At 39.2% G+C, this 25853-nt stretch overlaps 1 protein-coding gene across 1 annotated transcript in view; it reads left to right on the top strand.

The window, feature by feature from the left end:
* The window catches only part of UBR1 (ubiquitin protein ligase E3 component n-recognin 1), a 158669-nt gene that overhangs the window by 35541 nt on the left and 97275 nt on the right, over nucleotides 1-25853 (top strand). The window contains exons 6-14 of the mRNA XM_011941205.1: nucleotides 2234-2372; nucleotides 11702-11764; nucleotides 11982-12105; nucleotides 12604-12711; nucleotides 13400-13488; nucleotides 15365-15463; nucleotides 16958-17115; nucleotides 23185-23284; nucleotides 24408-24536. Coding sequence (XP_011796595.1) covers nucleotides 2234-2372; nucleotides 11702-11764; nucleotides 11982-12105; nucleotides 12604-12711; nucleotides 13400-13488; nucleotides 15365-15463; nucleotides 16958-17115; nucleotides 23185-23284; nucleotides 24408-24536 — 1009 coding nt within the window. The remainder of the gene's footprint in view (nucleotides 1-2233; nucleotides 2373-11701; nucleotides 11765-11981; nucleotides 12106-12603; nucleotides 12712-13399; nucleotides 13489-15364; nucleotides 15464-16957; nucleotides 17116-23184; nucleotides 23285-24407; nucleotides 24537-25853) is intronic.

Here is a 25853-nt window from a genome sequence, read left to right as displayed (position 1 = left end):
GCCAGGATGGTCTCGATCTCCTGACCTCGTGATCCGCCCGTCTCGGCCTCCCAAAGTGCTGGGATTACAGGCTTGAGCCACCGTGCCCGGCCCATATTTGCTCTTAACTTACAAATGCCATAAAAGAATTCTGGACCTGATATGAAGATAACTTTCAGCTGTGTGAGAATTTTTCTACCCGTGTAATATTAGGATTTTCACAAAATTGCAGCACAAATCTAAATAGTCATTCTTTGAGTTTACTGACTATTTTTGTTTGTTTTGTTTTAAAGGGAGAAAGAAGTAAGAATTCTAATTAATAGAGATATTAAATATACTATTAAATGTACTATTTTGACTTATTAGGTCAAAAACCACTTGTGGAAATAAATGTTATGACAAACTGTATCCACAAATATGTTAATTTCCCACAGGTGTTAATGTCAGTTAAACCTTATAAATCACTTTATGTTGATAAACGTAATATGAGCCATCTGCCCATCAAAAAAAGGAGGATTGCTTAAGTGTCGTTGTATATGTGAGTAGCACAGGTCTTTGGGTTCACGCATCTCAGTTCTAGGCCCTCTCACTGCCTATTGGAACTGTGACCATGACATATTGGTCTTTTAACCCCTTTAGGTCTCTGTTTTCTAAAATGAAAGAGGGCTGAGAAAATATGCCCCTCAAAGTTTTGAGAATCAATTGAGTGTATTGTAAAAGTATGTTATATATTGTTTAAAAGTGGGAACATAGGCCAGGCACAGTGGCTCACACCTGTAATCCCAGCACTTTGGGAGGCTGAGGTGGGCGGATCACAAGGTCAGGAGATCAAGACCATCCTGGCTAGCATGGTGAAACCCTGTCTCTACTAAAATATAAAAATTAGCTGGGCATGGTGGTGGGGGCGCCTGTGGTCCCAGCTGCTTGGGAGGCTGAGGCAGGAGAATGGTATGAACCCAGGAGGCAGAGCTTGCAGTGAACTGAGATGGCGCCACTGCACTCCAGCGTGGGCGACAGAGCAAGACTCAGTCTCAAAAAACAAAACAAAACCTGAACATATATGTAGCCCATGACAGCTGTTGTTACATATCTTGTGAAATCCTCATAACACTCTTGAATGTAGATATTATGTTCTATTTGGAGATGAAAAAGCAGTCATCTCAGCAAAATTAAAAGATTAGGTGACCTGTCTAAGGTCCTGTTGCCAAAATGGCAGTGCTGGTGCTTAAGTCTATGCTGTATACTTTTTAAAACTTTAACTTACATGTACATTAATACCAGTATCACTTAAATAGAAAGTAAAAACAAAAATAAATTCAATGAAGTCTGTTTTTTATTACTTGTTTCAAGGTTCTGAGCCTGAGGCCTGTCTCCTTTTGTCAGAATAGGAGATAAGCAAGAGTTAAGGGTAGTATTAAAAACGTACAGTCAGGCCAAGACAGGTGATCACCTGAGGTCAGGAGTTCAAGACCAGCTTGGCCAACATGGTAAAACCTTGTTTCTACTAAAAATGCAAAAATTAGCCAGGTGTGGTGGTGGGCGCCTGTAATCCCAGCTACTCCGGAGGCTGAGACAGGAGAATCACTTAAACCCAGGAGATGGAGATTGCAGTGAGCTGAGATCACGCCACTGTACTCCAGCCTGGGTGACAGAGTGAGATTCCATCTCAAAAAACAAAGAAACAAACCCCAAAACATACAGTCACTAAACTGAAAGTTTTGAAGGTAATATGAAAAATTGGGGGAAAAACATGGAAAAGGAAATATTTTAATCAGAGTTTTAAAAAGTGATGGCACTATACCACTTAAAATCAAATTCTGGGCCAGGTGTGGTGGCTCACGCCTGTAATCCTGGCACTTTGGGAGGTCGAAGCAGGCGGATTGCTTGAGCTCAGGAGTTTGCAACCAGCCTGGAGAACGTGGTGAAGCATCTCTACAAAAAATACAAAAATTAGCTGGGCCTGGTGACACGTGCCTGCAGTCTCAGATACTTAGGAGGCTGAGGTGGGAGTATCTCTTGAGCCTGGGAGGGAGCAGTTGCAGTGAGTCGAGGTTGCGTCACTGTACTCCAGCCTGGGTGACAGAGTGAGACCCTGTTTCAAAAAAAAAATCAAATTCTATATTACTTTTATGGTGTTACTTTTCTACAGGTAGGAAACTACACAGATGTTACATATTAATTTTGTCTATTTTTTTAACTTTTCCTTTGTTTATTTGATTAGTATCTAAATATGTGTTTGTTTTTTTTCTAATAGGGAGAAAAATGAAAGATACTATTGTGTCCTTTTCAATGATGAACACCATTCATATGACCACGTCATATACAGCCTACAAAGGGCTCTTGACTGTGAGCTCGCAGAGGCCCAGTTGCATACCACTGCCATAGACAAAGAGGTTTGTGGTCTCCTTTTGAATTACGTTTCTGTTTTCTGAAAGCTTCCTGGCAGCCAGGTGTTGACTGAAGCCCTTGCTCAGTATTGTGTTAGGTCTGACCATCCTCTCCATTTATTCCTTACATCCTAGGTAAATTGGTTAGAGCTTCAGTTTTGCGTGTGTGTGTGTATCATAATTTTAGGTAACTGTTTATAACTTTCCTCTTTTATTTTAAATAATTAGAAAGTTACTGAATTTGGGCGGGCGTGGTGGCTCACGCCTGTAATCCCAGCACTTTGGGAGGCCGAGGGGCTGATCAGGAGGTCAGGAGATGGAGACCATCCTGGCTAACATGGTGAAATCCCGTCTCTACTAAAAATACAAAAAATTAGCCAGACACGGTGGCAGGCGCCTATAGTCCCAGCTACTTGGGAGGCTGAGGCAGGAGAATGGCGTGAACCTGGGAGGTGGAGCTTGCAGTGAGCCAAGATCATGCCACTGCACTGCAGCCCGGGCGACAGAGCGACTCCATCTCAAAAAAAAAAAAAAAAAGAAAGTTACTGAATCACCATTGTGATTCTTCCATTGGCAAAGCGTAGGTAAGAATGTCATCTCAACTTTAGTCTGGTCCTATAATTCTTTATTGAATGAATGAATGAATAAGTGCATGAATTATGAAAAGTTGATCATTTCTGAGGTCTTAACATGATTTATTTGAATTATTTTTAGAGTAATATTAATTCTATGGCTCAGTTTATTTAACATCCACCCGGAGCAAAATGGGTTCTTCAGGTAATATGAGTATATAAAAGGAATATTAACCTCATCCTTGCCCTTGGGTGCAGTATAATCTAGAGTAAGAAATAGCATGACATTAGTCATTTAATTTTTTCATTTTTAATGTACTTTTTAAAGACACATGGTTTAATATAGAATTAGAATATGTGGTTAACTTTCTCTGTGTTTCGTATGTATAGCTTATGTGATCGCAAATCATTAATGAAAGAGCAAATGAAGTGAAAAAAACGAAAGGGTGTGAACAGCTAATAATAGCTAACATTTACGAAGTATTTACATATGTCAAACATGGTATACTTTATATGTAATATCTCACTTAAGCCCTATAGCCATAAGTCAACTATTTGAGATTGATACTGATATTATTATCTTTATTTCATAAATCTGTATTTATACCTGGAGAACTAAGAGGATCAATATCTTGGCACACCGGTAACTCATTCTGAGTACATAAGAATTCTGGTTAGTGGCCAGGCGCAGTGGCTCACACCTGTAATCCCAGCACTTTGGGAGGCCAAGGCACGTGGATCATGAGGTCAGGAGATTGAGGCCATCCTGGCTAACATGGTGAAACCGCATCTCTACTAAAAATACAAACAATTAGCCCGGCATGGTGGTGGGCACCTGTAGTCCCAGCTACTTGGGAGGCTGAGGCAGGAGAATGGAGTGAACCCAGGAAGCGGAGCTTGCAGTGAGCCAAGATCATGCCATTGCACTCCAGCCTGGGCGACAGAGCGAGACTCTGTCTCAAAAAAAAAAATAAAAGAGAGTTCTGGTTAGAATAGCACTCTTGAAAGTTTAATGTTCACATGAATAGATCTTGTTAAAAATGCAGATTCTAGGGGCCAGGTACTGTGGCTCATGCCTGTACTTGTAGCACTTTGGGAGACTGAGGTAGGAGGATCACTTGAGGCCAGGAGTTTGAGACCAGCCTGGCTAACATAACGAGACTCTGTCTCTACAAAAAAACTGAGACAAAACAAAATGCAAATTCTGATTTGCTATGGGGTATGCAGTTTAGTTCTTCATTTCTAACAGGTTCCTAGGTGATTTCTAGTAGGTTTGCTATTGGGTATGCAGTTCTTCATTTCTAACAAGGTTCCTAGGTGATTTTGGTACTTCCAGTGCAAGGACCACATTTTGGTCAGCCTATGTTTTCTCCAACATTTCTCTTGTATATAAGTAAGTCTCTGTTTGCTTAAAGGCTAAAAAGATCAGTTATTTACTGATACGACCAGCATATAAATGTGAACTGTGTTTTCTTCTAAGTTTTGGATGACCTCATAAGTTACATATAGTCAAGTGGAGGTGATAAATGTATGTTAATCATTGCTGGTCTCAGATTGACTGTGTTTCCAGATTCCTTATAATTTGACATAACTCTAAAGTATTTTAAAAAGTGTGTTCTACTTTTTGGCTGATAGATTCCTGAAATTAGATTTATTGTAAGGAAGTGAAGAACATGAGTATGAGTGAGTTTTAAGAGGAATGGTTGAAAGCTATATTTATTTACAGTTAAGAAGATTGAGAAAAAGAGAGATAGGTAAGGCAGTCCTTAAAGAACACAAGAAAGATGAAGATTTAGCAGGCAAAAGAAAAGGAAGAGAATAAGCATTCCTGTACGCCAACAGCAGGCAAGCAGAGAGCCAAATCATGAATGAACTCCCATTCACAATTGCTACAGAGAGAATAAAATACCTACGAATACAGCTAACAAGAGAAGTGAAGGACCTCTTCAAGGGGAACTACAAACCACTGCTCAACAGGGCACGAACAAATGGGAAAAAACATTCCATCTTCATGGATGGGAAGAATCACCATTGTGAAAACGACCATACTGCCCAAAGTAATTGTTAAGTTCAATGTTATTCTCATTAAACTACCATTAATGTTCTTCACAGAATTAGAAAAAACTACTTAAAAATTCAAATGGAACCAAAAAAGAGCCTAAATAGCCAATACAATCCTAAGCAAAAATATAAAAGCTGGAGACATCATACTACCCTACTTTATACTACTAGTCTATAGTAACCAAAACAACTTGGTACTGCTACGAAAACAGACACATAGACCAATAGAACAGAATAGAGAACTCAGAAATAAGACCACACACCTAGAACCATCTGATTATTGACAAACATGACAAAAACAAGCAATGGGGAAAGGATTCCCTATTCAGTAAATGGTGCTAGGATAACTGGCTAGCCATATGCAGAAAATTGAAACTGGACCCCTTCCCTATACCTTATACAAAAATTAACTCAAGATAGATTAAAGACTTAAATGTAAACCCCTAAGCTATAAACCCTAGAAAAAAATCTAGGCAGTACTATTCAGGACATAGGCATGGGCAAAGATTTCATGACAAAAACACCAAAAGCAATTGCAACAAAAGCAAAAATTGACAAATGGGATCTAATTAAACCAAACAGCGTCTGCACAGCAAAAGAAACTATCATCAGAGTGAACAACCTACAGAATAAGAGAACATTTTTGCAATCTGTCCATCTGATGAAGGTTTAGTACCCAGTCTACAAGGAACTTAAACACATTTACAAGAAAAAAACCAACAGCCTCACCAAAAAGTAGGCAAAAGACATGAACAGACACTTCTCAAAAGAAGACATACATGCAGGCAGCAAACATGAATAAAAGCTCAACATCATGGATCGTTAGAGAAATGCAGCCGTAAAAAGGAACAAGATCATATCCTTTGCAGGGCTGTGGATGGAGCTGGAAGCCATTATCCTCAGCAAACTAACTCAGGAAAAGTAAACCAAACATGCATGCCCTCACTTATAAGTGGAGCTGAATGATGAGAACACATGGCCACTTGGTGGGGAGCAACACACACTGGGGCCTGTCAGGGAGATTGAGGGGGGAGAAAGTATCAGGAAGAATTGCTAATGGAGCCTGGACTTAATACTTAGGTGATGGGTTGATCTCTGCAGCAGACAACCATGGCACACGTTTACCTATGTAACAAACCTGCACATCCTGCACATGTACCCTGGAAATTAAAAGTTGAAGAAAAAAAGGTAAGGAAGAGAATAGGAAAGGAGAACCAATCAGAGGAAGAAAGAGAAAAGTGGGCAAAGAAAGAAAAGGCAAAAACAATAGAGATAGGAAAAGAAGACAGAAAAGAATAGAAGAAAGTGAAATGGAGTATTTAGCAAACATTTTTTAGTCCTTCAGAATGATACCAGGTTTAGTCAGATGTCAATACTTATATTACTATTGCTACGCTGTAGTTATAGGTCATAGAAGGAACTTTAAAGGTTAATCGGGCTTATGATTTTCAACTACAGTACTAGTTGTACAAAGTAAAATCTACTTGGGATGTTAGATTTTCACAACAATTATTAAATATATATTTATACCCTGTCTCATTCAGAAAACATTAGGTGGCTGTAATCACAAAGACCTTAAAAGACAATCTTTAAATGTCCTTCTTAGGAGAAAAATGGAGCCTTTTGTTTTTGTCCTGGTAGGACCCTGTTTGATGGTAAAGTTGTAAGATAGGGCCGGGTGTGGTGGCTCACGCCTGTAATTCCAGTACTTGGGGAGGCTTAGGCAGGCGGATCACCTGAGGTCGGGAGACTAGTCTTGCCAACATGGTGAAACCCCGTCTCTACTAAAAATACAAAATTAGACGGGTGTAGTGGCACATGCCTGTAATCCCAGCTACTCAGGAGACTGAGGCAGGAGAATTGCTTGAACCTGGGAGGGGGAGGTTGCAGTGAACTGAGATTGCACCACTGCACTCCAGCCTGGGCAACAGAGCGAGATGCTGTGTCAAAAAAAAAAGATGTAAGATAGGAAATAGTGAAAAACCAGTGAAATTGGCCATCCTTATATTGAGAGCACAATATCGCTGGTCCTCTAACTTGTGCTTTTAGCACTTAGAAAGTTTGTTTCTCTGACTGCTTTGCTTGTTAGACAACTCTCATTCTTAGAAAAATTTTTTTCCCGTTTTCAGCCAAAATCTGTCTCCATGTGTTTTCCGACTAATTTCTTATAGAACAAACCAGAAAAGCTCTTCTTTTTCTTTCAAGTGACAACCCATCAGATAGTTTTTAAAAACTTATGTTTGTTTTCTTCTGTTTTCTTCAGCTGTCCTATGATAATCTCATGCTGATCAAACTCTATTTCCTTCTCTCAACCTCCTCCCCTGGGTAGATAATAGTTTATCAAAGATTTTCTTAAAATGCGTAAAACAGTCTGTTTTACAAACCCTTAAAGATACACACTTTTAGTGAACTCTAAGTGAGTTCACTAAACATTTATTAAAGCTTTTTGAGGAAATACCAAGATGAATTAGATTGAATCTGCCTTCAAAGAATTATTCCCTACTGTTCTTATGAAAGAAACAGTCATTCAAAGGCCAGGTACGGTGGCCCACACCTGTAATCCCAGCACTTTGGGAGGCTGAGGCGGGCGGATCTCCTGAGGTCGGGAGTTCTTGACCAGCCTGACCAACATGGAGAAACCCCGTCTCTACTAGAAATACAAAATTAGCCAGGTGTGGTGGTGCATGCCTGTAATCCCAGCTACTCGGGAGACTGAGGCGGGAGAATCACTTGAACCCAGGAGGTGGAGGCTGCAGTGAGCCGAGATCATTCCATTGCACTCCAGCCCGGGCAACAATGAACGAAATCCCATCTCAAAAAATAATAATAATAGCCGGGCGCGGTGGCTCAAGCCTGTAATCCCAGCACTTTGGGAGGCCGAGGCGGGCGGATCACAAGGTCAGGAGATCGAGACCACAGTGAAACCCCGTCTCTCTAAAATGGGCGCGGTTGCGGGCGCCTGTAGTCCCAGCTACTCCGGAGGCTGAGGCAGGAGAATGGCGGGAACCCGGGAGGCGGAGCTTGTAGTGAGCCGAGATCGCGCCACTGCACTCCAGCCAGGGAGACAGAGCGAGACTCCGTCTCAAAATAATAATAATAATAATAATAAAAAGAAAAAAACAGGCATTCAAGAAAAAATTTAAAGATGTAATGGTGCTCTTTTTAAGTTCATATTTTTAAAAAATTAATTTTTACTTTAAGAGACAGGGTCTCACTATGTTGCCCACACTTGTCTTGAACTCCTGGAGTCAGGTGATTTGCCCGTCTTGGCCTTCCAAAGTGCTGGGATTACGGGTGTGAGCCACTGCACCCGACTCCTGAGTCACATTTTTGCCGTCTTATGTACAAGGTTAATATTGCAGACTATAAGAGAAAATCTTAGTAGATAATAAGATCTGTTATTGTGGGAGGATTACTGTGAGCTGTCATAATCTTAGGACTCTGAAAAGACACATACCAGTAGGAGAAACCAGTGTCCCAGGAGAATTGACTTGCGAAAGCGTGGGGCTGTGCTTTGTCGGTTTTCATATGGAATGGAAAGATCTATGTCTCCCAGTGTTTGCCCTACCTCTTCCTAGCATTTCTTCCTGTTACTGCTCTCCTCTGCAGTCAAAGTGGAGAAGGCCTGTAGCTATAGCTAATCTATCTACTGATAGGTTGTCTTGTTTTGGGGTCCCAAGGCTCCATAAGGTGATGATGATTGCAAGAAAAGCTTTTTAATAAATGATTATTCAAAAGGTAAAATAGGACATGAGATAATGTTGTACACTCAATTAAGGTGAAAAATGTACTCCTTGGCTAGAAGAAACTGTGTTACAGTTAGTCTGTTTTACAAACCCTTAAGGATACACACTTGTAGTTCTGTGCTTTCAGCTATACTGTGAGGATAAAGGTAACCTATTAGAAATCACTTGGAAAGAATTTTTTTCGGAGTAGACATGCCAGCCCAAGCCTAGGAAATCAGAAGAGAATAGGAAAGAAATGCCCATGTATTTTGAAAACACTGCCTCCCTTCAGTTGATCTACTCCCACCCCTGTATTTTTTGGTCATTAAGAAAGGTTATTTTTGTTGGATTCCTGTAGTCACAGCTACTTAGGAGGCTGAGCCTGGGAGTTCAAGGCTGTAGTGAGCTTTGATCACACCACTGCCTTCCAGCCTGAACAACAGAGTGAGACCCCATCTCCAGTCAATCAATAAAATTTTTAATGGTGGTAAAATCTACATAACATAAAATTTATCATTTTAATCTTTTTCTAGGTATACCGTATACTAGTGTTAACTATCTTGTCATGCAACAGATCTCTAGAACTTTTCTATCTTGCAAAACTGAAACTTTATATCCGTTGAACAATTCCCCCTTTTCTCCTCCCTCTATCCCCTGGCAACCACCAATTCTACTTTCTTTTTTTTTTTTTGAGACAGAGTCTCACTCTGTCGCCCAGGCTGGAGTGTAGTGACCGGATCTCAGCTCACTGCAAGCTCCGCCTCCCGGGTTTAAGCCATTCTCCTGCCTCAGCCTCCTGAGTAGCTGGGACTGTAGTACTATTTTCCCTAGGTTATTGGGGTACAAGTGGTATTTGGTTATATGAGCAAGTTCTTTAGTGGTGATTTGTGAGATTTTTGATGCACCCATCACCCCAGCAGTATACACCGCATCCTATTTATAGTCTTTTGTCCCTCTTCCCCCACCCACCCTTCCCTCAAAGTACCCAAAGTCCATTGTATCATTCTTATGCCTTTGCGTCCTCATAGCTTAGCTCCCACGTATCAGTGAGAACATACGATGTTTGGTTTTCCATTCCTGATTTACTTCACTTAGAATAATAGTCTCCAGTCTCACCCAGGTTGCTGCAAATGCCATTAATTCATTCCTTTTTTATGGCTGAGTAGTATTCCATCCTGTGTGTGTGTGTGTGTGTGTGTGTGTGTGTATGTGTGTATACATGTGTGTGTCTATATATACATATATGTGTGTTTGTGTATGTGTATATATGTATGTATATATAGATATGTCACAGTTCATCCACTCTTTGATGGGCATTTGAGTTGGTGCCATGATTTTGCAGTTGCGAATTGTAACTGCTAAAAACGTGTGTGCAAGTATCTTTTTCATATAATGACTTCTTTTCCTCTGGAAAGATAGTGGGACTGAGTATTTAGGGTGTCTCCCAGGTCCTGCAGGAGCAGTTCCCTGCTTCAGAAGGTCTGTGGGTCCTCTTTGAATTCCTGGTTTGTTCTTGCAGTCGTTCTGAAGCTAAAATTCATGATGTGAGCCTCTGTGCACTCCTCCGTCCATCTGAGTCGGAGCTCCAATCTAGTCCTGCCTCCCATCCACCATGATCAGCAAACTCCCTTGTTATTTTTTGATAGCAGCCAAAAAAATATGGATGTGAGGTGGTTTTCCTCCCCCCCGTTTATTGAGATCCACTGCTGTAGGTTAATTGCCAGCATCACATACATATAAACTGATTGAGCTCAAGTTTATATAACTATTCTTGTCTTATCTGTTCTTTTAACAATCTCTTATGGCCTGGCTTTTTGTGCATTTTTTTTCTTCTGTAATGGCAACCTTACTGGTGTAATTAGTAGTCCAAATATATTTGGATAGTTCTTATGCTTATGTACTAAGGAGCGAAAGAGGGAATATTACAGGATGGTTAGAAGTGCAAACTCTGGAGATGAAATGCTTGTCATGGATCTCTGAATATATCACTTGCTAACTTTCTGATTTGGGGACAAATTAACTTCTGTCTTATTTTTCTTTTTATCATGTGTAAGTGGGGTATACTTTCTTCATAGGTCATTGTAAAAGTTAAATGAGGAAGACAGTGCTTCCTGACTTTTTTCACATGACACACGTAGAAAATGATAAATTTTTACAGGTGGGTAAAAGAATAAGCTACAAGGAAATCCTACATAGACCTTGCGTGAGCGCCTCCAGGACTGGTGGAATCAGTAGTCCAGCTATACTTCCAGCTCGTTAATGGGCCACAAGTATATTATAGGATACGTGTTGAAGAACTGTGAATTTGGCCGGGCGCGGTGGCTCAAGCCTGTAATCCCAGCACTTTGGGAGGCCGAGACGGGCGGATCACGAGGTCAGGAGATCGAGACCATCCTGGCTAACACGGTGAAACCCCGTCTCTACTAAAAAATACAAAAAACAAGCCGGGCGAGGTGGCGGGTGCCTGTAGTCCCAGCTACTCAGGAGGTTGAGGCAGGAGAATGGCGTGAACCCGGGAGGCGGAGCTTGCAGCTTGCAGTGAGCTGAGATCAGGCCACTGCACTCCAGCCTGGGCCACAGAGCAAGACTCCATCTCAAAAAAAAAAAAAAAAAAAAAAGAACTGTGAATTCATTCTTGAAAAATATTTTAAACACACAGCAGAAGTTTAGAAAGCCTGAGTCATTGTTTCATACAAGTAGAAAGGACACTTCAGTAACTAAAGAACTACCATTCTTGCCAGGCAAGAAACTCAGCATCTTAAATTATAGAATATCTCTCCTAGGTATATTAAAGTTTTCATACTTCATAAAGATGTTAAACATTTGCATCTGTCTTTCAGGTATTGTTTCAATATCTTACAACGTTTAGTCAACACGTGATTAGTAATTAAGAGCTCATTAAGTCTTTGGGCTACATATTGCTTATTGATTGTGGTTATCATTTCATTACCTAATTCTCACTTTTGTCTATAATTAGGGTCGTCGGGCTGTTAAAGCGGGTGCTTATGCTGCTTGCCAGGAAGCAAAGGAAGATATAAAGGTAACTTTCTGAATTAGGGGGAAAAAGAGATGAATGTACTTTACAAGAGGCCAAGTAGAATAATTTGAGTGATGATGTTGTTGAAGTGGTTTGGGGCACCTAGATGCAGAAATTTGGAACTGGCAGGGTTATGTGATTTCTTTTTTTAAAGTATAAATGCCTTTACTAAAAGCAAATTTTAAATGCTATTTTTTTGGTTTGTTGCCTTCATTTGTAGAGTCATTCAGAAAATGTCTCTCAACATCCACTTCATGTAGAAGTATTACACTCAGAGATTATGGCTCATCAGAAATTTGCTTTGCGTCTTGGTTCCTGGATGAACAAAATTATGAGCTATTCAAGTAAGCATACCTCCTGTTTTTCTTGTTTCTGATAAAATACTATGTTTTTTATAGTCACAAATTTTAAAATGTCATTGAGTATGAAATACAGTTTTTCTTTTTTTTTTGGTTTATACACTTTGATTAATTTTCAGGGTTGCATTTCAAATGCATAATATCTTAGCATATTATTTCAAGTGCCATAGTATCAAATAATATCTTTTTATTGACCGTTGAGTCTTTGATGTTGGCAGAATTATTCTTTACATCAAATGTAGGAGGATTAATGTTAGTCTTTTCACATGTTATAGGAAATGTACTTTTAGGAGAAATATTATAAGAATAAAAATTATGGCTGAGTGCAGTGGCTTATGACAGTAATCCCAGCACTGTGAGAGGCTGAGGTGGGAGGATCACTTGAGCCCAGGAGTTCAAGACCAACCTGGGCAACAGAGTGAGATTCATCTCTATTTAAAAAGAATACAAGTTGTGTAATTGTGTGAGCTCTTTTGTTTGTAGGTGACTTTAGGCAGATCTTTTGCCAAGCATGCCTTAGAGAAGAACCTGACTCGGAGAATCCCTGTCTCATAAGCAGGTTAATGCTTTGGGATGCAAAGCTTTATAAAGGTAAGTAGACATTTGCTTACGCTTTTTGTCAGGAAGCCAAGGAAGATTATGATCTTAAAGTGGAGCTGTAATATCTTTTGTTTATTAAATTAGTTACTAAATCTGTGATCTTGACTGATAAGATATTACATGTGAATATCAAGTTTAACCAGTCAGTATGTATTCTTTGGTGTTAAAACGCAGGGATGTTATCTTTTAATTATAGAGTCTTTTCATTTAGTGAGAGCCAGTCAAAAAGAGTATATATGTATATATCTATACATGTATCTATATATTCAGGTAGTAATGCCATTGTTGAGTGGCAAAAAGAAAGCTATTTTCATTGTAAAAATCTAAACGAAGAACAAAATGTAAAAGTCAAGAGAAAGGCTAAAAGCATAGAGAAGGAAAAGTACAGAGTAAGAGTACTTTTGAGTGAAATAGAAACAGAATGAAAAAGTTAGGAGAGAATAAATTGAAGTGTAAGATGAAGTGGTGGGAGGGGTACAGAAAAAGAGGGAAAAGGCAATATATTTGTGTATTTTAAATTCGTTATTAAATATTAATACAATAAATACTGTTTATATTTGAGGTCTGTTTGCATGTGAAATAATTTTATAATATTCTGCCACTCTAATAGCTGGAATATTTTTGGTTTTTGCCTTGGTAATTCCCCTCATTCCCCCACCCTCCCCAAAATAATCTATAGGTGCCCGTAAGATCCTTCATGAATTGATCTTCAGCAGTTTTTTTATGGAGATGGAATACAAAAAACTCTTTGCTATGGAATTTGTGAAGGTAATTATTTATAAATTAAATATCAATAAATACAAATAGGCAGTTTTTATAAATGAATTAATAGAAACAGATAATTATGAATCCAAAATTAAATATTATGATTCATTTCTTTGTCAAAAGTTCATTCTTGGCCCTGAGGGTTGACGCACACCTGTAATCCCAGCACTTTGGGAGGCGGAGGTGGGTGGATTATTTGAAGTCAGGAGCTCGAGACCAGCCTGGCCAACATAGTGAAACCCTGTCTCTACTAAAAATACAGAAATTAGCTGGGCATGGTGGCGGGTGCCTGTAGCCCTAGCTACTCAGGAGGCTGAGGCAGGAAAATCGCTTGAACCCGGGAGATGGAGGTTGCCGTGAGCCAAGACCGCGCCACCGCACCCTAGTCTGGGCAACAGAGTGAGACTCCTATCTCAAAAAAAAAAAAAAGTTTGGTCTCATACATTGCATAAATATTTTCACAAATGTCATTTGCTTATATAGAAACAGCGCTCTTAGAGAAGAGATAGGTGGAAAATGACCTACTGACCCAGAGCAAAGGGAGATTATCACATTCACATATGCATTCAGACTTCGTAATCATTTATTTGCCTTGTTTGTAAAATTACAATAAGAATAGAAGTGACTAATTGAAAAAGGATAGCGGGAAAGAAGAACAGATGTGTATGCTAAAGTGGGGTGCAGGAATTAGGTGGCCAAGGTTTCTACTTAATTGTTGGAAGCTAAAATGTAAGGCTAAAATTTACAGCTTTTTAATGTTTTATTAATCTGTCATGTACCTCTTACCTTACTGTGTCTTTTTGTCTATCAACCAAATTAGATTGCAAGGTTATACATATCAGGGACTCCTTTGAATCTTTTTATTTTGCCTTATATAAAGGTATCCAGTAATACTTGTTAATTTTCTCTGATTTTGAGTTGCAGTCAATTCTGTAAGACTTAAGATAGATATAGGACCCAAGATGGAATTGGAAGCAGAGAAAGAAAGAATGATTGTTGTAAGCAAATGACACTGTGGGATAAGATACCTGCATTCCCTGGATTTTATATGCAGACTTACAAGTAACTAAGACATTCGTTGTACGTCTTATCCTTCAGCAGTGATGGCAACCTAAGATGTTCTCTTCTAAAACTCTTTAGATATAGAGTATTGGACCATATGTGTGATCTGAAATGAAATTTTGTTTTCTTATACAAAAGCCGATCTCCCTACTTAGATGATTTTTTTGTACACCATGGTTACCCCTTAAACTTTGTAGGAATTTTGGAAGGTAAAGTATCCAACTTAAAATAGGTTAAGTATCCAACTTTGTGCCTTGCACATAATAGATGCCTGTTGTGTGACTGAGTGTATTACCATTTTTGCTCTCCCAGTTTATCAGGGTTGTTTTGCAGCTGTTATGTACCAGTATGGGAAAGAAGTTATTTGCAGCCAGCATCCATTCTGTTTAAGGCTGGATTCAATCTGATTGGTTGGTTTTTCTGGGTCATATTAGTTGTTACATACTTTGAATATATTCCCTGCCCAATACCATTAGAGTAGAAGCTGCTAAAGCTTGCCCCAGATTCTGTTTGGAGAAAGGATAAACTATACCATTGCAGTCCTCTGTGGTTTTTTTTTTTTTTTTTAACCTGTATGTATGTTTTAATAGTTTCCACTTCTATCTCTGCTGAATTGAGTAAGTGAAATTTTTACTCGATTTGTTGTTTGTTATTCTCCTTCTAAGATATTTTGTTGATCATAATATCTTGCCTTAATAAATAGGAATTATCTTACTTGACATTTTATAGATAGAAACTTGCAGCAGTTATTAAAATTGGGATTTTTTAAAGGTCTTTAGTAGTGATTTATAATTGATTCTCTACTTATATATTTCAGTATTATAAACAACTACAGAAAGAATATATCAGTGATGATCATGACAGAAGTATCTCTATAACTGCACTTTCAGTTCAGATGTTTACTGTTCCTACTCTGGTATGTATTGATTATATTCCTTTTCAGTCTTTCTAAGTAAAACTTGTTTTGCTTTGTAAGAATTCCACTTAATGTTGAATCAAATTAGAACAATGTTAGAATCAGTAAGTTGGGCTATGTGAATACTTTAGTGCTACCCAAGGACTAGTTAACGAGGCGCTGCCTTGGTTCAGATGTCCTCGTCAATGCAGATGACACCTAGAACTGGTTTCTTACTTTCTAGAGTAACTTACAAACCCTGCCTTTTCAAACCAAAAATATTTTATTTTTAAGTTATTGTTTGTAGGCAGATAGAGTAAGATAAAACTGAGAAGCGGGAGAGTGTGCCTGTCAAGCATTTGGGAGAGATGGTGCTACCTAGGCCTGGGAGTAGAGTGGAAGATTCTGCTTCCTTTGTATACTACTACTTTTCTTTGTTTTTTGTTTTTTGGTTTTTGAGACAGAGTCTTGCTGGGTTGCCCTGGCTGGAGTGCAGTGGGACGACCTCGGCTTACTGCAGCCTTTGCTTCCCGAGTTCAAGCGATTCTCATGCCTTAGCCACCCAAGTAGCTGGGATTACAGGCATGCATCACCATGCCTGGCTAATTTTTGTATTTTTAGTAGAGACAGGGTTTCACCATGTTGGCCAGGCTGGTCTCAAACTCCTGACCTCAGGTGATCCACCTGCCTTAGCCTCCCAAAGTGCTGCGATTACAGGTGTGACAAAGTGCTGGGATTACAGGTGTGAGCCACCGCGCCAAGCCCTACTTCTTTTCTTGTTTGGAATTAGATAGTTAACCAAACTTGGTTAATTGTTTCTAGTTTACTTTTTCAAAAGGATGGGGAGGAGAATTTAGATTGGGGTAAGAAGGAGATTTCAAAATAGATCGTAGTGTGCTAGAAGTCATGAAGTACATCTTTGTTGTACTTTGCTCATCATGTGATTTTCTTTTGAGACGGAGTCTCGCTCTGTCACTCAGGCTGGAGTGTATTAGCACAATCTCAGCTCACCGCAACCTCTGCCTCCTGTTTCAAGTGATTCTCATGCCTCAGCCTCCTGAATAGCTGAGGTTACAGGCATTGCCACCACACCTGGCTAATTTTTGTATTTTTTGTGAAGAAGGGGTTTTGCCATGTTGACCAGGGTGGTCTCGAACTCCTGACCTCAGGTGATCCGCCTGCCTCGGCCTCCCAAAATCCTGGGATTACAGGCATGAGCCACCACACCTGGCTTCATTGTGTGATTACTGATGATGAATGTTTATCTAGATAACCTGTCTAATGGGCTTGGGGTATCCAAATAGGTGTTGTCTAGTTACCGAGGAGTAGGGAATTTTTTTCTTTTAGAAAATAACTTATTAGTAGTTGCTATTCAGTGAAACTAAGGACTGTGTTTAACATTCAATAACAAACATTTATTAAAAATAACTTACGGACTAACCAAATGAATGAATAAATTAAGTCCATACCACAGTGAGTTAATGCTAAAGAAAATATTCTTGAAATATTCTGCAGGCTCGACATCTTATTGAAGAGCAGAATGTTATCTCTGTCATTACTGAAACTCTGCTAGAAGTTTTACCTGAGTACTTGGACAGGAACAATAAATTCAACTTCCAGGGTTACAGCCAGGACAAACTGGGAAGAGTATATGCAGTAATATGTGACCTAAAGTAAGTTGTTCAAGTCAAAACGTGAGGGCGCCTGTTAAACTCAGTGTGCTTATTTGCTGTGTCTTATAAGTAATCCTGTGATCATTTTGGTTATCTAGAATTCTCTTTATAATGATGGCAAGTACAAAGAACTGTTACTGCCTTGCGTTAATAAATGTCTTCAGTGAAGGCTTCTTACTGAGTTGTAAAACCTGGTTAATAAAGATGCTATTGAGGAGAGGCCTGTTACAAGAACTTGGGGTCTTCTGGGGTCACCAAATGCATTCCCATTGTGATTACCATACTTTTCACTCACTTCCACTCACACACTTTGGTTCTGTCCTTCCTATATAGTCTCTTTGTGCATAGTTTCAGATAATCTATTGATGTAAATTTCTTTCATTTTCTTTTTTCTTTTTTCTTTTTTTTTTTTTTGAGACAGGGTCTCGTCCTGTTGCCCAAGCTGGAGTGCAGTGATGCAAACATGGCTCACTGAAGCCTCGACCTCCTGGGCTCAAGTGATCCTCCTGCCTCAGCCTCCCATGTAGCGGGGACCACAGGCACGTGCCACCACACCTGGCTAATTTTTTATTGTTTTGTAGAGACAGAGTCTCACCTTTTGTTGCCCAGGCTGATTTCGAACTCCTGGGCTCAAGCAATCCTTCTGCTTTGGCCTCTCATAGTGTTGGGATTATAGGCATGAGCTACTGTGCCTGGCTATTAACATTTTTTTAACTCCCCTTTTGCTGTACTGTTGATCCTCCATATCTGTGGGTTCCACATCTGTGGGTTCAACCAACCACAGATTGAAAATACTCCATTTTTAAAAAATTGCTGCAAGGCTGAGGCAGAAGGATCACTTGAACCCTGGAGGTGGAGGTTGTAGTGAGCCGAGATTGTGCCGCTGCACTCCAGCCTGGCAATGGAGCGAGACTTTATCTCAAAAAAAAAAAAAAATTGCATCTGTATCAGACCAGCCTGGACAACATAGCGAGACCTTGTTTCTACAAAAAATAAAAATAAAAATTAGCCAGGTATGGCAGTGTAAGCCCATATTCCTGGCTATTCCAGATGCAGAGGCGAGATCACTTGAGCCCAGGGGTTTGAGGTTGCAGTTAACTGTGATCATGCCACTGCACTCCAGCCTGGGCAACAGAGCGGGATCCTATCTCTAAAAAAATAAAAATAAACTTTAGTAAATTGTTATGTTTTATCTTCAGTATAAGTGGAGATGATAGGTAAATTCAGTAGTGAATCGATATGTAGCCATTGCAATTGAAATTTGTTTCTCAGCCAAATTATGCAAAAATTACATGTTGTAAAAAACAAAAACTCCTAATGGCAGTACTTAAAGTTATTGTTAAGTCAGTGAATATAGAAAAAAAAAATCTCTCTACCGTGACTGTCATTACTGTGAAGTATTCTTATAACTGAGTTATTTTTATTTCCAGTTAAGTGGTGCATAATCACTTGTTTTATCATATTTTGTGGGTCTCTGACTATAGCTAGTCTTTACGGTAAATAGTTTAGAGCCAGCACATCCCTAAATACCTACCCTTATAGTAGAACTTTAAGGTGTCTGGTTTGGAAGGCAACTTCAAATCTTCTGATGCTTACAATTCCTCCCCTATATCCCAACCTAAATATAGATATCTCTAGTGACCAGGGGAAGGGAAAATTAACACCTGTTCTGCAGGTACTGTGTAATTCGCTCTCATAAGAATCCTGTGAAATTTATTGGTAACTGCTATGTGCCAAGGAGCTTTGCTTATTTTACCTGATTATACTCTTGCACCATTCTTAGCAGGTACTTGATATAATCTTACTTTGTAGATTGTAAATATTTGCCTAAGGTCACAAAGCTAGTAAGTGGCAGAACTGAGATTTGATTATAAACACCATTTATCTGTAAAACTCATGTTCCTTCTACTATGTCATGTAGCCCCACAGGATACATAAACAGCAACACAAAACCTGCTCTGAAACCTGGCCTAACACACCAATCACAAAAACTCTTTATTTAGCAAATAATTCATGTTCACTGTTTTCTCAGTCTCTCATTGTAGAAATTCTGTAGTAACATCTTACTCTTTCCCTGCATGTTTATTTACTAATTTCCCCTGAAACCTTGTTTTTAAATTAGTTAGAAATAACCACACTTAATGTGTTTTCTTCCCAGGATGAAGTCTAAATTCTGTCAGAATTTGTAGGTCTTCATAGTTTAGCTTTGTGTTTATCTGACTCAGCATGAAATAAGTTTGTTGGTACTAGTAGGTACTCTGTTCAGCCTGCCTTAGGAAATTTTCACTCTCTCAAAGCAGCACATTCCAACTTTGGATAGCTTCTTCCAACTCTTAGAAAGTTTCCTATTGTATATTGAACTCTTGTCTTTTTTTGTAGCTTTTATTTTCTGGTTCTAGTTCTCTCTTTGTCCATTGAGAACAACTTCAATTCTCATTTAACTTGAAGAAGTGTTTAAAGGCAGCAGTCATGTCTGCCAGGTCTTTTCTGCATTGAGTTGCAGTTATTTCTTAACTGGTCCCGTTTCATGTTGATTAAAATTCCTTCTAAATCATTGCCCTTCTTTACTGAACCTGTTTCTGGTGCATGTGTACCGTTTATGTGCCAAGAAATGAACACAGTTCTCCAACTGAGATCTGCCTGGTAAAACATAGAAGGGAGGGATTACTATCTCTCTTATTCTAAAAAATGTATGCCTATTACTTCAGTTTTGTCAGTTGCTCTTTGGGAGGTATCTCATGGGGTACTTTGTTTCTCGGTTGCTAATTTATTGTGGAAATGCAACTTAGAAAAGAGATGCAGTTGAACCTTGGTTCTATTGAGGAGAACAATATTATTCTTTTATTACTCCAACCTGTTCCTTTGTTCCATTTCCAGAAAGTATAGCACATTCTCAAACCAAATCACTCCCTTACTGTCTCACCCTGTCCACACTTTCTCCCTCTTTTCCCATTGCTTTTGCCACCTATTTTTATCTACAAACTTCTTTTCCTTCCCTTCCTTACCTTTTTGTTTGATCCAGTTCCTTATATCTTCTTGATAAGTCATTTGTAGAAGTCCCTCATGAGCTATGTGAGATTGCTAGAAACCAAAAATGTAAATTCTCTTCTAGATCAGTGCTTCTCAGATTTTAATGTGAATGCAAATCATCTGGGAGCTGCTTTTTTTTTTTTTTAATTTAACTTTTATTTTGAGTTCAGGCTTGCTACATAGGTAAACTTGTGTCATGGCGGGTTGTTGTTAAGATTATTTTGTCACCCAAGTATTAAGCCTAGTACCCATTAGTTATTTTTCCAGATCCTTTCCCTCCTTCCAACCTCAGTCCTCTGATAGACCCCAGTGTGTGTTGTTCCCCTCTATGCGTCCATGCATTCTCATCATTTAGTTCCCACTTGTAAGTGAGAACATGTGGTATTTGGTTTTCTGTTTCTGCATTATTTTGCTGAGGATAATGGCCTCCAGCTCCATCCACGTTCCCAGAAAAGATGTGATCTCATCCTTTTTCCGGCTGCATAGTATTCCATGGTGTATATGTACCACATATTCTTTATCCAGTCTATCACTGATGGGCATTTAGGTTGATTCCATGTCTTTGCTATTGTGAATGCTACAATGAATGTATGTGTGCATGTGTCTTTATAATAGAACAATTTATATTCCTTTGGGTGAATACCCAGTAATGGAATTGCCCGGTTGAATGATATTTCTGTTCTTAGGTCTTCTAGGAATTGTCACACTGTATTCCATAATGCTTGAATTAATTTATGCTCCCACCAACAGTATATAAGCATTCCTTTTTCCTTGCAGCCTCCCTGCATCTGTTACTTTTTACTTTTTAATAGTGGCCATTCTGACTGGTGTGAGATGGTGTCTCATTGTCGTTTTGATTTGCATTTCTCCAATGATCAGTGATGTTGAGCTTTATTTCATGTGATTGTTACATACTGCCAACGCAGCATGTATGTCTTCTTTTGAAAAGTGTCTATTCTGTTCCTATCCTTTGCTCCCCTCTTTTTTAAATTTAAATTTTTATTTTTCGAGACAGAGTCTTGCTCTGTCACCCAGGCTGGAATGCAGTAGCACTATCTCAGCTCACTGCAACCTCAGCCTCCTGGGTTCAAGTGATTCTCCTGCCTCAGCCTCCCGAGTAGCTGGGAATACAGGTGCACACCGCCATGCCTGGCTAATTTTTTGTATTTTCGTAGAGATGTTTTAGTGGAGATGGGGTTTCACCATGTTGCCCAGGGTGGTCTTGAACTCATGAGCTCAGGCAATCTCCCCACCTCGGCCTCCCAAAGTGCTGGGATTACAGGAGTGAGCCACCACGCCCAGCCTCACTTATTAATTTTTTTTTTTTTTTGTAAATTTGTTTATGTTCCTTATAGATGCTGGCTATTAGGCCTTTGTCAGATGTATAGTTTGCAAAAATTTTCTCCCGTTCTGTTGGTTGTCTCTTCACTGTGTTGATAGTTTCCTTTGCTGTGCAGAAGCAAATCATCTGGGGAGCTTCCTTAAATTCAGATTCTGGGGATGATTGCGTTGACTTATGTGCTTTGGAAGGCTGAGGCAGGAGGATTACTTGAGGCCAGGGGGTTGCAACCAGCCTGGGCAACATAGTGAGACTTTGTCTCTACAAAAAATAAAATTAGCCAAGTTTGGTGGCACGTGTCTGTAGTCTTGCTACTAGGGAGGCTGAGGCAGGAGGATTACTCGAGCCTGAGAGTTTGAAGTTGCGGTGAGCTATGATCACACCATTGCACTCCAACCTGGGCAACAGAATAAAGTCAACTTTAAAAAAATACGGGGGCAGGGGGAGGTCTGATTCAGCAGGTCTGATTAGAGCCCAAGATTTTGCATCTCTGAAGAGCACTCCGGTGAGGCTGATGTTGCTGGTTAGTGGACCACACTCTGAGTAGTAGTGCTTTAGAAAACAATGAAACATGAATGCGGTTTGTTCAGTGTGACAGATTTTAAACTTTAATCTTTTTTTTTTTTTTCTTTGAAACGGAGTCTCGCTCTGTCGTCCGGGCTGGAGTGCAGTGGCCGGATCTCAGCTCACTGCAAGCTCCGCCTCCCGGGTTTAGCCATTCTCCTGCCTCAGCCTCCCGAGTAGCTGGGACTACAGGCGCCCGCCACCTCGCCCGGCTAGTTTTTGTATTTTTAGTAGAGACGGGGTTTCACCGTGTTAGCCAGGATGGTCTCAATTTCCTGACCTCATGTTCCGCCTGCCTCGGCCTCCCAAAGTGCTGGGATTACAGGCAGGAGCCATACATTACTTCTTTTATATATTATTTTAGTGTTTAACATTGAATTTCTGTCTACTATATGTATCTGTTTTTCCCACTATACTATGAACTTCAGGATAGGTGTGTCCATGTTTATGTTCCCAATACCTGCAATATAACAGGAATTTATTCTCATTGGTCAAGTGCAAAATAGTGTTTAATACTTGTTAATAATTACTTCCTGAAAACTCATTTCATGATAAACATTGTTCCCATTGTATATGAAACCAGTCATTGTCTTTACAGCCAAAAGAAATATTGATCATACAAATTACAGGCTAAAATGAGTTTGTTTATCTCTTGAAACTAGTACATCCTGATGTGCAAGTCAAGATGACAGGTGCTTACATCCTTCTTCCAAGTTCTGGGTTATGAAAAACTGGAGGTAGAAAATCTGTTTCAAATTTCCTGAGGCTGAAAGAATTTCAGCTGGCCCTTTGGGTGATGGGTATGCACAGTTCTAGGGAATCTGTACTGTGGTTGTCCAGAGGTAGCTGTGACAGGCTTGGTCAGTTCTAGGTTCATTTAATCAGACTAATCTCTGAGAATGTAGTGTATGAAGTCAGGTTTAGCTTGATATTTGCCCCTTCTAGAGCATTCATGTTTTACTGGTTGTATTTAAAATAAGGCAGAATAAATAACTCTAGCTCTACTCAGATCTTCTAATTATTGTGAGAAATTAGAATCCATAATTTTTATAAATCAACATTGTCTATACCCCGAGAACCTTAAAATTATCTCAAAATAGAGAAGTGAAATCTTTCTTTCTTTCTTGAAACGATAGGTATATCCTGATCAGCAAACCCACAATATGGACAGAAAGATTAAGAATGCAGTTCCTTGAAGGTTTTCGATCTTTTTTGAAGATTCTTACCTGTATGCAGGTATGATCATTTTTTTGTACATCAGTAAGATAAATTTATTTTTAAAAATTTAACCCCAGTCTTTTGAAAGCAGATTTTGGTTTTAATACAAGAAAGTATTTAGCAAAGTAGAAACAAGATTTAAACATTGACTCATTCATCCTGTTTTGATAGATCCTTTTACATACCTTACTTTACTGTTGCTACTTTTTTTTTTTGAAGACAGAGTCTCGCTCTGTCGCCAGGCTGGAGTGCAGTGGCGCGATCTCAGCTCACTGCAACCTCCGCCTCCCGAGTTCAAGTGATTCTCCTGCCTCAGCCTCCCGAGTAGCTGGGACTACAGGTGCCCGCCACCACGCCCGGCTAATTTTTGTATTTTTAGTAGAGGTGGGTTTTCACCATGTTGGCTAGGATGGTCTCAATCTCTTGACCTCATGATCCATCTGCCTCTGCCTCCCAAAGTGCTGGGATTACAGGTGTGAGCCACTATGCCCGGCCTACTATTGCTACTTCTATTAATGTTTACTGAATACTTACCATGTGATAAATGTGTAGTAAGCACTTTTCATGCATGGTCTCTTTTGAGCCTTATAGCAATCTTATTAAGTAGTTACTATTAATATTCTCATTTTACATGGAAGGGCTATTTGCATGTGCAGCAAGCACAACACATATTTTTTTGGCTCCCTCACCCTTATGGAAAGCGTGCACAGTTGTTGGGTGATGAGGTTAAGGTGCCTGTTTTCATCTTGACATGTCCTAAATCTTCTGAATTCATCTACATTTAGTATCTTCACTTGTTAGCTTCTAATACTTTTTTTTTTTTTTAGCTTCTAATACTGCTTTAGAATCTGACTTATGCCCTTATCAATTGACAAGAACTGCATTTAGAAAAAAATCTCAAAGGATCCATTTAGTAACCAAGCTTAGAAATAATTTCCCCAGGGTCACACAGCTAGAGATACCAGACAGAGCTGTGCTTTGCAGCTAATGTTTTAGCCCTGAGCATATTATCTGTGAGCTGGGATTTGAACCCATGCATTCTGACCCAGTGTAAGAACCATGTTAAAATGTTATGAATCCTGACAGCAGAGCAAAGAGAGAGGGCTCAAATAGGTATATGTTGACCAACTTTTAATTGCAGGGAATGGAAGAAATCCGAAGACAGGTTGGGCAACACATTGAAGTGGATCCTGATTGGGAGGCTGCCATTGCTATACAGATGCAATTGAAGAATATTTTACTCATGTTCCAAGAGTGGTGTGCTTGTGATGTAAGTGAAATTTGTTAGTAGGATCAGTGCCTTTTTAAGTTCTTAGTAATTATTAATAGTATAGTTATATGTTACAGCTTCCTTGATGTAAAGTGTTTATTATTTGCAGTAGTTTTTTACATATTTGAATTTGTCTTTTAAATTTAGGAGGAAACTGTATATACTTGAGTAGAAAATGTGCTCTATGGTAGTTTTGCTTATTTTGGGGAATAGCAGGGTTTAAATATGTGTATATATGTATTTATATACACGTTTATTCCCTGGAAAATGCATATATATGCATAATAATATAATTAAGACCATATTAGACTTTTAAATATTCCAAGAATGGAGAGGGGTAGATTATTCATTCAAGAACTTTGTTATATGTGTTCATTTCAAAATATAGAACTAATGTATTTCCTTAAGTAGCAATTTTAGACCATAACCCTCTTTAAATGTATAATCCCACCCTAGACTCCCTTTAAGAATGATGACCTCATTTATTTATTTTCTGAGAAAATTGCCATTATCTAAGTTAAATTCCCTCATCATCTCCGGTTTCTCTGTGTCTGTTACCGTAACCTATTCAGTGACTAAATTTTTCTGTGTCTTCACTATTGGTCTTTTTCTTTTTGTCTCTTTCTAAGTCTAATGCCTCTACCTAGGCTCTTGGTTCTGACTTATTGTTACTTTTTCCTGGAGTTAACTTCCTGAATTATCCAGACCTGTGTTTCCTACTCTTTTAGTCAACCAAGACTCCCTTATTTTTAAAAACAACAATAATATAAGCCTCCTTTCTTGTGTTTGCACCCCTGTGAACTATAGTCTCTTCTGCTTCACCACCAGCAATTGGTCATAGGTTCAGAGTGGCAGCCATACTCAACAGATGTAGTAGACTTTAGTATAGCACTGTAGCTTTTTAGTACAATCACCACAGGAAATACTGTCCAGCAAGCACAGCACATATTTTTTTGGCTTCGCTGACTTTCATGGAGGGCATGCACAATTGTTAGATGATGAAGCAAAGGTGTGTGTTTTCATCCTGACTTCTTCCAAACCTTCTGAAGTCATCTACATTTAGTATCTTCACTTGTAGCTCCTAACACGTCTTTACAGTCTGGGTTCTGTCCTTAGCAATTGACAAGAACTGCATTTAGAAAAAAATCTCAGAGGATCCATTTGGTAACCAAATTCAGGGGTCTTTCCTTAGTTTCCATCTTCCTTGAATTGTCTGTAGCACTGTATTTTCTTGAGTACTTTCATCTTCTTGAAACTTTCTTTCCCTCTGGTTTTCACAAAAATGCTTTATCCCAATACATTATCGATTACCTATTT

This window comes from Colobus angolensis, unplaced genomic scaffold, assembly GCF_000951035.1.
Source record: "Colobus angolensis palliatus isolate OR3802 unplaced genomic scaffold, Cang.pa_1.0 Scaffold199, whole genome shotgun sequence".
Lineage (NCBI taxonomy): Eukaryota > Metazoa > Chordata > Mammalia > Primates > Cercopithecidae > Colobus > Colobus angolensis.
Note: the sequence above shows the minus strand (reverse complement) of the source record. Positions and strands in the feature narration are given on the sequence as shown.